This window comes from Osmia bicornis, chromosome 1 (genome assembly GCF_907164935.1).
Source record: "Osmia bicornis bicornis chromosome 1, iOsmBic2.1, whole genome shotgun sequence".
NCBI classification, from domain to species: Eukaryota; Metazoa; Arthropoda; class Insecta; order Hymenoptera; family Megachilidae; genus Osmia; species Osmia bicornis.
This window is the reverse complement of record NC_060216.1, coordinates 12,687,507-12,699,503: the sequence shown is the minus strand read 5'-3', so window position 1 is coordinate 12,699,503 and position 11,997 is coordinate 12,687,507. Positions and strand designations below refer to the sequence as shown.

Sequence of the window (11,997 nt, the reverse complement as noted above, 5' to 3'; positions counted from 1 at the left end):
ATGCTGTTCCGAGAATCTCTTCTTCGCGTTATCAGAACCAGATTCGTTTTTATTAAATTTCTAAATAACAAGAAATAACAAAGGGACATTCTAAATAAAAAAGAAAAACGATATCTATATTTCATAGTTGAAACAATTTTCACGAATTGATTTTCTAAGTTAAGTTAAAACGACGCATTTTCGAGCACAGATAATTCGGTAATGGTCTACTAAAGATCAACTTTTCATACGTTTTGTTACAAGTTAAAGGTAGTGAAACAAAAATGGTAATATTTAGAAAGTCGACAACTTTCTTGACCTTTCTATTACATCGCACGGTTTAAAATTGTACAAACTAAGAAAGTAAGTTTCCACTGGGTAGGTACGTACGTACTCTCGTCTTTCCAATACGTGCTACTTCAAGAACTTTGAGGCTTTATGTATGAACTCTGCTTCTTTTTATTCCTTCCGAGCGAGGAAATATTTCCCTTATCACGCGGGCAATTCATATTATCCTATTATATGTCTTTTAGAAAATGTAGCTATGAAAAATGAGATCACAAACGCACAATACATCTTGAAATAATCAGAATAAAGGAAAATGAAAAAGGAGATACCATTAATTATTAATATTGATATCGCCGGGATCGAATCATTGTTATTCCATTATTATTTCAATTTCCCTTTTAATTGTTTCGTTACATAACCATTCGTACGCGTTTCAATCAGGAATATCAAAAGAGTTTAACCAATTACAAACTTATGAAATTTTCAAAATTTTACAGTCTGCTGTTTCTATTTTTCCGCTACCAATCGAACAGATATAATGGGCGAATTCAATCGGGTTACCGTATTATAAATTTGTTAAAAATAAAAACACTGTCTATAGAAATTTTCAATAGCGTACCAGTGAACGTATTAAAAAATATTGCTCGATATTTGATCTATTTTCAAGGTACGTATTTCGTATGTATGGAATACCATAACCGTAGGTATATACTTACGCATGTACCTATGTATAGAAGTAGCAACTCACAGAGCTAATAAAAGTAAGCAGTGATGTTACACTTAAATTTTCGTGTGAAAACTAGTTATTTTAAAAATACAACCTCGCATACCAGTCCAGTCTCTTGCTTTATCCACTTTTTCGCTCGTTATCGTTGCTTACGTTAATACGAAGATGTAACGAGTTATACATACATACATAAAAATTCATCACAAAAAATCCTACCTTTTCCTAATCGTATTCCACGTTAATCGCAATGACGAGATATCTAGTTTGCTAAGAAAAGGTCGCATTGATAACATTTCGGCAAAAGATTTGATATTTACTTAAGAACGAGTAAGTCGCAAGTAATTTCTTGTACGCGATTATGGTGAACAGAGGTTTCGTAACAGCTGTTCATTAAGAGATAAATTCAATGAGCATGACAGTTAATGAACAGTATGAAAATATATGTTTAACATTCATTGGCTAATCATATTACTTGTCATCGTGTTAGCAAACGATACGGTACAAAGTTCCCCGTTCTCTGTCTGAAAAATCAGTGGGCATTGTAATATTGCCAGTGTATGCAAATTAACCATAGTGTGTCGTGAGAATAATAGAAAACAGAAAGGAATCCAACATTCTATACGTAAAACTGCGATATTGCAAGAATTGTTACACGCATACATACATGGTAATTATTTATACAATGTTATCAGAATTATAAGAGAAAGTTCGTTCGTTTTATGCACGCTTGTTTTTCTCGGTTTATCTGCTTTGCAAGATGGTGGAACGAGTTAGTTTGTAGGGAAAAATTCATCTTGACATTTATGTTCGTTTTTGACATTTTCGTGTGAAAGTCACTTGAAAATGTCTGTTGAAAATCGTAATTCGTTTCTGTTTACTCAACGAGTTTAAATTTGCTAGTAAAGCCTTTGAGGCTGGAAGCAAAATGTACAGAATGAATGGTGGAAAAGCGGTGGAAAAGTGATCGGGAACATCTCAAAGGAACGGTGTCACGAGATAACGAGAAACGAAATAATGCTATCTAGACAGATCCACAAGTATCGTAGAAAAATTAAAAAGGGAAAGTGGGAAAATTTGGAAAAATTCAGAAGGGTTAAGTTTAATCGTTGTAAAAAAAACTTTTTCAATTCAACAAGTTGTACATTTCAACGTATCAATACTTTATTCGTTCCATCAGCTGTACAAGTTGACAAGTTTGAAGGCCGTTTCCAAAAAAACAGACGATTTTTCCGCCTACGTTACTGACAGCTTTAGTTTCGCCGGTCCAATGTGACAAATTTCTCAGCAATCCGCAAACTGCGACCATTGTCCACCCTTTTTCCAATGTCCCCTTTCGTTTCAACTACGTTTCTATCATACGAATCGAGTTGCATCGACGCGAAGGTGGACAAGTAAAAAATGGAAAAAGCTGGCTTCTGTTTTTATCAAAATATTCGGATGTTCGTTTAACTAAACACAAGGCGGATGGGATAACAGGGATAAAGCTACCGCGTAAGAAATATCGAAGATTTCGTCCAACTTTAATGGTGTTCGTTTGGAGTTCAGCGAAACGAGAAATCCTGCGAATTTGTTTGACGGAAATATACGAACGACATAGAGAAACAGGTGAAGTTGGTTGAACCTAAAAGTGGAAACCGACGTCAATGAGAGAAAGGAGCAATTCTGCGCGACGTCGTAACGACTATTATAAAAGGGACCATTACGGAGTGTAGGTTGTTAAAATTTTACTCAACCATGTCAACGTTTGCGATACGTTTGTATTACCGATTTTCCCAGCGGACGAACATAGACGTTTTCCCCAGCATTATTTTATTCCAAGATACAGCTAAACCATACAGCTCGATAAAGTTACAATTTTACGGATGCCGAGCAAATTCTTCGATGCTTCGAACACCTACAAAAAGAATAACGATTATTATTTGTGTATTTTGTGATTCGTATTGAATTTACTTGAACGGAAGTATTAAGAACATAATGACAAAGGAATGGTTTGTCGTCTTACGTAATGCAAGCATTGTTCGTAGCGATAACAAACTTGTTCACGCAATTTTCCTTGGCTGAAAATTTTCGTGACTGGCTGAAAAGGCTGGCTCGACGTCACTAACGCGATGCCGTTTTCCCGGGCCTGGTAGTGTTATTTATTGTTCGTCCCGATGAATGTCATTTAAAATTTCGATATAAATTAATTTAAGGGGGTAAAGGGGTTTGCAGGGTAGCGCAGTGGGACGGGGCGTAATGGCTCGGAAAATGAAGTTCTTGTAGCCCGGCTGAGAGGGAATCTCACCCTCTCTATTTCACTCTTTCCCTCTTACTCTCTCGCAACCTCTTCCACCACGACGGCCAACCAACCCTCTAGCAACAACCGTTCCTCTCCTCTTCCACCACCATTTCCTCCTCCTCCTCCTGCACCGCCACCTTCGCGTTAGAATTCTCTTCCTCTTCTTCTTCTTCTTCTTCTTGGTTCTTCGATGTTCGAGTTCCTTTTCTATCGCTAACCCGAGACTACTCGGCACTCGATATCCGGCAGTCTATTCCTTCTCGACCGTTCGACTCTCTAGCTACCTTCTTCTTCTTCTTCTTCTTCTTCTTCTTCTCCACCTTCTCCTGTTCGTCCTCCTCGTCTTCCTTCTTGCCAGAGTGCCAGAGAGAAGATTCAACTCAACATTGCCTGCTGAAATATCCTTTCGCCTTTCCCCCGCTAGCTTTCCATCTACGTTCAGCCAGCCACTCTGCTTCGCTATTATCTTAAGTAAACAGGCTACCTGCGCGCTCGGGAATTCCAGATAAAGTCACATGTTATCAAAATCCTGAGGCTGCTTCGAGCGGCCCGTTGCGTTTGCATCGCGCCCGCGCCAACGCCCGCGCCCGAACGCGCGCCCGCCACGCGACAGACGCGATCTCGTTAATTCCCTTAAGTCGCAGCCTTACGTTAATACGAATCTGGAGGCCGGAGACAATCGAATTTCATCGCGAGACAGACTTTTCACGCGGTCTACGTTGATTTTTCATTTCTGGAAAAGCATCCTTTTTATAGCAGTACATTACGTGCTACTTATTAATTAATGTTCTGACTGGCTAATTTATTATTTTATTAATATTTTAAGTTGATTAAATTATCCTGGTATTATTTGCTACTAGGACTTCTATGGGGTGGACAAGGTCCTATAGAAATGATGGAATTTCAGAATTTTAGAATGATGAGCAGGCCACCCTACATTTTTAGAGCCCTAATTATTTGGGGATTATGGGAATTACTTGGACGTTTTGCTGAAAATTTTTCTTTCACCCCAGCTCTCGGTTCACGTACGTGCTAACATCTATGACCTACGATATTCAATTTGCGTTATATTTGTTGGAAACTTTTGTTCTTCTGTTAAAAGCACGTTTTAATTGTCGTGTTCTATTCACGATAGAACACAATGGTTAACGTATTCCACAGCCGTGTCGAATTTCCACAGTCTGGCTGCAAAGCTAAATTACAAAGTTTTGCCAGTAACATAGTACGTAAGTCGCTTCGCTTATCCACTTAAATCTTGTAAAGTCATCAAGTACAAGCTAAATACCGCTATTTCGAGAATCAAATTTCACATCAGACCACGTCAGATACCATTAACTATCGTGATTACCTCGCTCTCTGTTTCATCCTCCAACAGCTCCTCGAAAGCAGCACTGTTCCAAGGAAAACATGTGACCCTTGATTAATTTTGTTTAGTACGCAACGGGAAAACGCGAAAGCACTCGAGGAGTTCAGCTAAACGGACAAATTGTTTCTTGAATGATTATTTCAAAAACCTACTACTTTTGAACAAGAGGTAACAGTATTGTTCAAGTAAAGGAGACGCCGAGTTTACTTTCTCTACATCGTTCCTCTTCTATTTACGTTCGAATAACCGGAGCAAACACCGGAACACAATATATTCGTAGCATTTCTAATGGAAAAAGGTCTTTAACATACGTTTAAACGTCCTCGATACATTTTCTTTTCGTCTACGAAAACTATGATTTTTCAGGAAACTTAGATATCGTACAACTACGACTAGTATCTTCTGTCTGTGCAAAGTACATTCGCGTTGAAAGTTTGCGAAATTTTCTCCTACTTAAGCGATATTTAACCGCTTGTAAACATTTCATGAAATGAAAGTTTGCTGCGTAGAAAAGACTTTCTTTGATCGAACTGTGAAAGTTATGCAGGAAGGAAGAGGAGAGTAGAGAAACTAATGGGTTCAGACATTTCGAACTAGCACGGGAACAAGGGCGAAAGCTTTTTTCTATAAAATATCTCTTTGAACGTGTTCGAGAGGCGCTTTTTGTTGCATGAATTAATTCGGAAGAGGTGAGCACTCGGCTCAGATTTTTTCAAATCTAACAGACGTCCGTCGACTGGGAGCGTCGAAATGACTTTTTAAATATAAAATTGCATTCCACTGTCATAATGTACGCATGGACAAGTTTTCTTTGTGTTCTCGCACCTCGCCGCGTAAAAGACTGAAATTCAAAGTTAAACAAATCCCCTTAAATTTCTAATTTCTAATTTGATATTTTTCATTAGGAAAAAAAAGATATACATAAATATGTTTCGACCAAAGTATTAAAATAAATATGTACAGTGGGTGTAGAAATATTTTTTACACTTATCGTAGAATATAATAGAAATTAGAAATCCTTTTAAAAGCGATTGTCAGTGGCCTTTTCATCGCTGGCCTTTTCATTTCGCTCGAACCGTTACTTTCCAACTTTGTCCCCCTTTGTTGTTACTTTTAACCAAGAGTTAAATTCCAGAGTATTCCGGTTTGGTTCGCAGATTAAACGGGAACACTTTTTAAAACGGTACGGCAGCCCTTAGCTGGAGGTAGCATCGCGGTCGTGTCGCGTCGCGTCGCGTCGCGCAGCGTCGCACGCTTCGGCGAGTCATAAGTATTCTCGGGGTGTCTAGGCACGCCGCATGAAACCAAGAATCGTCGGTATGTGCCTCGTGTGTCCCAGTATGGCTGCTACAATCAGAGTGGCACGCGCCCTCATACTCCGGCTCATCCACCCCTTACCATCCTACACGTATACATACACGCTGAAACTAACCCTGAACACCGATTCCCAGCCAGCCAGCCAAGGCAGTTCAGTGATTTTCGAAAACGCATTCCACCCTCTTCTTCTGCGACGCGTGAATATTCAAGACATCCTGGCCTCATACTTGCCCCGATAATTCGCCAACTCGACAAGTACGTACCTAGTTAACTTCAAACGTTACTTTCACAAATAAATCTAATTAAATTCTAAATCTAATTCTGAAACCTACCAGATCGCTCGACGTTATTTATCAAATCGCGAATCGGTTGAAGACATTCGTGTAATTAAGTGTTGGACATCGGGTTGGAAACGAAATCGTTTCCGGAACGTGAAAACGAAAATATTTTTTTCGCTTTCCTTTCTGTTCCCTGCAGACCAACGAGTCGATACCGAAGGAAAACAATTTGTCAACGAGACGTTTCCATCGTGCTATCGAGTTTTCCTTCCGATTTCGCCGACTTTTCACCACGGTACAAGCACACGATAATTTAATATTATGAGTTTAGGAGCGTCGTATTTTATTCTTGGTTAAACAAGAGTAGACCGTGACTTAGGTACGCGTTTTCAACGCAACCTACATTTATAACCACTGTCTCTGTAAATGCTACCTTACACTAGATTATTGCTGTAACCTGTGTTCTGATATTGGTGTAACTAGAATTTCTTGGGGTAGGCCAGGTTCCTTCAAAATTTAGTAATTTTGGAATTAAAGTTTTGCAATTTCGCAATTTTGCAATTAAAGTTATTTTAGAATTTTTGAATTTAAGTTTTGCCATTTTGGAATGCTAAAACTTCAGAATGATGCGGGGCGACCCACCCTGACTCTTACTTTCATCATTGTAATTTTCAAAATTGTATTCCGAACGCCTTATCATCGGCACGGTTAGATGGAAAAATTGATAATTAGAAACACAGTGATCCCGAAGATCTGTTGAAATGGTCGAAAGGAAGCTAACGGAATCACGAGATTGATCGAACGTACGGTAAATTACATTTAACAGGTAAACCCATCAGGATTCTCCTCGAACTATCTATTTCAGCAAATACTATCGACAGAATCCAAAGTCCACGTATCATTCCATGCTTGAATACACGTCGAGTTTTATCGTGGAATCAGTGGCAGAAGTTGAAGCTAATACCACCACCGACCGCTGAACCAATCTCGAGAAAGTTGTCTGTCTTTCTTAGCGGTAACGATTATTGCAATTGCCCTGACTGAATAGTGAGATACGCGAACACTACTGGTACACTATACACTGTTACCATGGTTTAGAGCTTAGACTGTAGGATTTAGAATTTGGATTATAGATCCTGAGCTGGGAAACATTCGTCCACCGTAGAAATCTCTTATTAACCCTCGGACGGCGGACCATGGAGAGAGCCCCAATTTTCATTTAATTTTGTATTTCATATTATTTTCATTTTCTGAATTTTACACTGTTCTTTTAAAAATTATTCCTCTCGTATGTTTTGTAAGTTTGAGTCTCGATTTACCCCGACTCCGCTATTCAAGCGTTTAACGAATTAACTCGCGGCAAAAAAATATTGCAAATCATGGATCCGATATGCGTCGATGCTGATTTTGTATTCAAGGATAAAATGGAAACGTTCGACTCTGTCACAACTAATATACCTTGTGTCGTCGCTAGATAAAGAACGATTGAAAATGGAAGTAGACCAGAATATAGTCCACGCCTTACCAGCATTAAAGGTACCGAATCTTTCACTAGGACAGTACATATATCAACAACTACGCGAGTACGGTGACAACATTATTCAGGTATAGTAAAAATGACAAATTATTCGAGACAAATATTCTTGAAAAAAATATATTATTAAAAAAACAAAGCAAGGAAATGATTTACAGTGGGTGATGAAATTATTAGAGCCATGGTATGAAAAATGGGTTTTCCGTGTTAATAATTTGATCATCCACTATATTTGTTACATTGTGTGATTTACTTTAGTGTCACTTTTCGTTCATATTTTGAAAATCTCAGTCAGAATGTTATTTATCGTCCATGTGCTTCATTCGTATTCACAGTAACGTTCTTATATTAATATTCCAGGTAGATATTCAGACTGGTAAACAGTTTACGTACGACCAAGTTCTTGAAAAAAGTGTAATATTAGCTACCGTTTTGAAAAGCTATGGGATACAAGTGGAAGATAGAGTTTCGATCGCAAGTGAAAACCACCCTAATTATATGATAACCATGTGTGCTACTTTATTCACTGGGGCTACTTGGGCGCCGTTAAATCCGGCATACACTAAAAGTCAGTCAGACACACTTTATTTTATTCTTTGATGATGAGATAAGAGAAACGTTAGATTCGTGATGTTTTTGATACAGGAGAGTACAGACACATGTTGGATATTTATCAACCACGAATCATGTTCGTAACACACCGCACCGAGAAAATTATGAGAGAAATTGCACCAACGTTGAGCTGGCCCATGAAGTTGATACAAGTGGAGGACGTGGCTCTCGATGGACAGATGGTCACGTTGAAAGAACTTTTGGAGAAACAGAAAAATATCGTAGATCCTTACGCGTTTGAACCGGTACCGGTTGACGATCATGCAAAAAGAATCGCGGTTATTTTGGGATCGAGTGGAACGACAGGGTTTCCGAAAGGTGTAATGTTGTCGCATCGAAATTTATTAACTTTCATGTTCAATACTAGGTGAGCGAGAGATTTTTATCATAGATGGATAAAGGAGAAGGTACGGATATGAGATAGGGTAGAATATGAGATACCAAGGTTTTAACCCGTATTGAAACTTTTAACAATGATTAGATATCAAGTAGTAGAATAGATTTTAAACGGGAATTGTAGAATTGGTTAGAATTGTTTAATTGGTTGTCTTATGCACCCAGACATCTATCATACCGCAATTCGGAACTCCTATACATTCGAACTGCATGCCGGGCGACCGCTAGCGAGAACACTGTGTCATCTCGCTGCCACCTAGCGGTCCCCGGCCCGAACTAAAGGCGTCCAGGGAGACGAAACCCTCTGGTCCCCTCCACTCAACACCCACATATATTTGACGTTCTTTGTATATTTAATTTATCATTATTAATGTTCCGTGTTAATTTTATAACCTTATTTTTCTCAAAAGTAACGCTATCTCATATTACTATACCAAATGACAAAACCGAATTTTCCATCAATTAGAAAAAGTGAAAAAAAACCGAAGTTTTGTAAAGTCTATAATATTTATATTTATAAGGCACATTTCGCATGAAAATCTCCAAATTTCTATATTTGATTTTTCTGTTTATGACTATTTTCAAACTTTCTACATCTAAAAATAACAGGGGTATCCCTTCTCCTCTAACCTAAAACAGGCATAGCTAACCTCTTCCTGTACAAATCATTTAAATAACCAAAATTTATTTTCATTTAAAGAGTTCCAGATCATTTAGATTGTCGACCGGGTGACCGAGTAATACTCTTCTTGCCACTGTTCCATGGCTACGCGTTTGGATTAGCAATTGTATCGCTAAGTACCGGAGGAATCGTATACTTAATGCGAAATTTCGACCTCGTTGCGTTGTTAAAAGCCATCGATGATTACAGAATCACGCATCTACCATTGGTTCCTCCAATCTTGATAATGCTGGCTAAACACCGAATGGTGGAAAACTATGATTTTAGCAGCGTAAGAGAATTATTATCTGGCGCAGCCCCTCTTCAACAGAGCGTAAGTTTTTACCAAAACCTTATCAAAATTGATGGCAAGAGCACTGGTTAGCATAAAAATAAGGTTCAAAGAAACGAAGAAACCAAGTAACAAAAAAGCTACCACAAAATTAAATCATTAACCCGTTGCCGTACAAGGGGTGCCCTTGTTAACCCAAAGTTAACCCCTTGTCGTATTCGTGACGCGAACTTACAGTTCAAATCTATCTTTGGCTGATGCTCTTAGTATGGTTGAATTTTCAGTTAAATTCTAAAGCTGCGTACACACTCGTTACCGCAACTAACGAAAATAAAATAATTAACAATTATAAAAAAAATACTAAGCAGACTATAGAAAACAATGAAACGCAATCAGTTTCTGTGGAAAGTAACCAAGAATTTTGTGCATCCGCAATAAACCGTAGCATCCGGCGAAAAGTTTCAAGGCAGCTGGGAAAGTAACCCCCTCGAGGGAAACAATTTGTGTGCCGCTCGGTTTGCACAAGTATTTAAGCCATTCCCTTCCAAATTGCCGACACATGAAAACGAAATATCGCGATATTTGCGAGCCTTGTTCCGTCCATCAGCCATCTGTTTTCATAATCTCAAATCTTTGTAAAGAAGAAAGATAGAAAAAAAAAATAGAGAAAAACGTGAATCTATTTCAGATATGGGAAGAAGTGAGAAGACGCACGAAAATGAAATACATTCGGAACGGTTACGGTATGACGGAATTATCAATAATATCGAATTTGAGCGGCAGAAGGAGTACCGACAACACGGTTGGCGCTGCGATACCGGGATTCCAGTATAAAATAGTAGATCCGAGCACAGGCAGGACTCTGGCAGTAAAGGAAGTCGGTGAAGTTTGCTTCAAGGGTGAACAAGTGATGCTCGGCTATTTCCAAAACCCTAAGGTCACCGCAGAAACGATCGACAAAGACAGTTGGTGTCACACCGGTGATCTAGGGTACCTGGACGAGAACGGGTTATTGTACATCACGGGTCGGATAAAAGAATTGATCAAATACAAAGGTTTCCAAGTTTCACCGTCCGAGATCGAAGCTGTGATATTGTCGCATCCGAGTGTTAAAGAGGTGGCGGTTGTGGGGAAACCTGACGAGATGTGCGGAGAAATACCAGTCGCGTTTGTCGTAAGGCAACCGGATAGCAGCACGGTATCGGCTAAAGATATTGTCGACTTCGCGAATGGTGAGTGTATCTTTTCTTTCGTTTATAATTTTATATTTAGAGAAATTAAAAAAAGACAATAAGTATATCTCCATTGGTACTAGGACTTTTTTCTGAGAGTGGGTCAGGTCGGCAGAGAATTTTAGAATTTTAGAATAATAAGGGGATGCCAGCCCCTATTTTTGGAGACCCCAAGCCCATTTTACCCCCTACCTAGTTACTTCACTGCAGATCGCATTTGTTTAAAATGAACATTCTACGAAATAATTACAGGGAACCTGTCACCGCAGAAATGGCTAAGAGGAGGTGTTAATTTCATCGAAAATATTCCTAAAACTCTGTCTGGAAAGATTCTGCGACGAGAATTGATCACCATAATTCCGAAACTTTAAACGAAAATTTTCTATTCGTATCGAATGTTGTTGGTAAAAATGGGATGGAGGACAGTTACATATCGTTTGAAAATAAATGAATACCGAATACATCTATTCTCGTTTCAATAGTAGGTAAGAAACTTATTCAATTGTCCGCGTATAGAATCAGTTTAATAGCAAGCAGCGAAACGAAATCTTCTCGTTGTTATCGAGCGAAGGAACGGGAATGACTGACGATGAAAAGAATCGAAAGATTAAAGCGACCTGGAGGCTGTCATCGATAAGTAGACCGATAATTGGCCGTTTCCTCGGTAGAGCAGTCTGAACTATCGCGTTATCTTCGTTAACCAGAAAGTGAGATAGGAATTCCTAGCAGTTTTACCGGATCAACGGAATTAGTGGTATCCGGTATCGGAAAAATTTAAATTTCACGCTATGGTGAGAGCCTCCATGTACACGGATGTACATGTACATACATGTGTCCATACTGGGTGTCTCATGAATCTTTGCCGATCCATTCGATTGTCTTTCGTGCCAGACACGATACGTATTACGAAACTGATACAACCCATACAAGGTAATTAGAACGACATTTTCAATGAGATGCGCATGTAATGCATACAAATTATGGTTTGCCCAGAACACAGCAAAAGTATAAATCACCGAGGCGAGCGGGATTCAAAT

General features: G+C 38.9%; 1 protein-coding gene across 2 annotated transcripts; it reads left to right on the top strand.

Annotated features, from left to right (window-relative positions):
• Nucleotides 1-1,461: 1,461 nt before the first annotated feature.
• On the top strand, nucleotides 1,462-11,421 carry LOC114872820 (4-coumarate--CoA ligase 1-like). 2 transcript variants are annotated; one of them, XM_029180467.2, is made up of 7 exons: nucleotides 1,462-1,661; nucleotides 7,708-7,838; nucleotides 8,128-8,335; nucleotides 8,413-8,746; nucleotides 9,476-9,770; nucleotides 10,417-10,960; nucleotides 11,213-11,421. In XM_029180467.2, exons 2-7 carry the CDS (start codon nucleotides 7,725-7,727, stop codon nucleotides 11,329-11,331), a joined length of 1,614 nt encoding a protein of 537 aa, XP_029036300.1. In that variant the 5' UTR covers nucleotides 1,462-1,661; nucleotides 7,708-7,724; the 3' UTR covers nucleotides 11,332-11,421. The 2 variants fall into 2 exon arrangements, with proteins under 2 accessions (XP_029036300.1, XP_029036301.1); XM_029180468.2 differs by having other exon boundaries at nucleotides 7,652-7,838.
• Nucleotides 11,422-11,997: the final 576 nt, after the last annotated feature.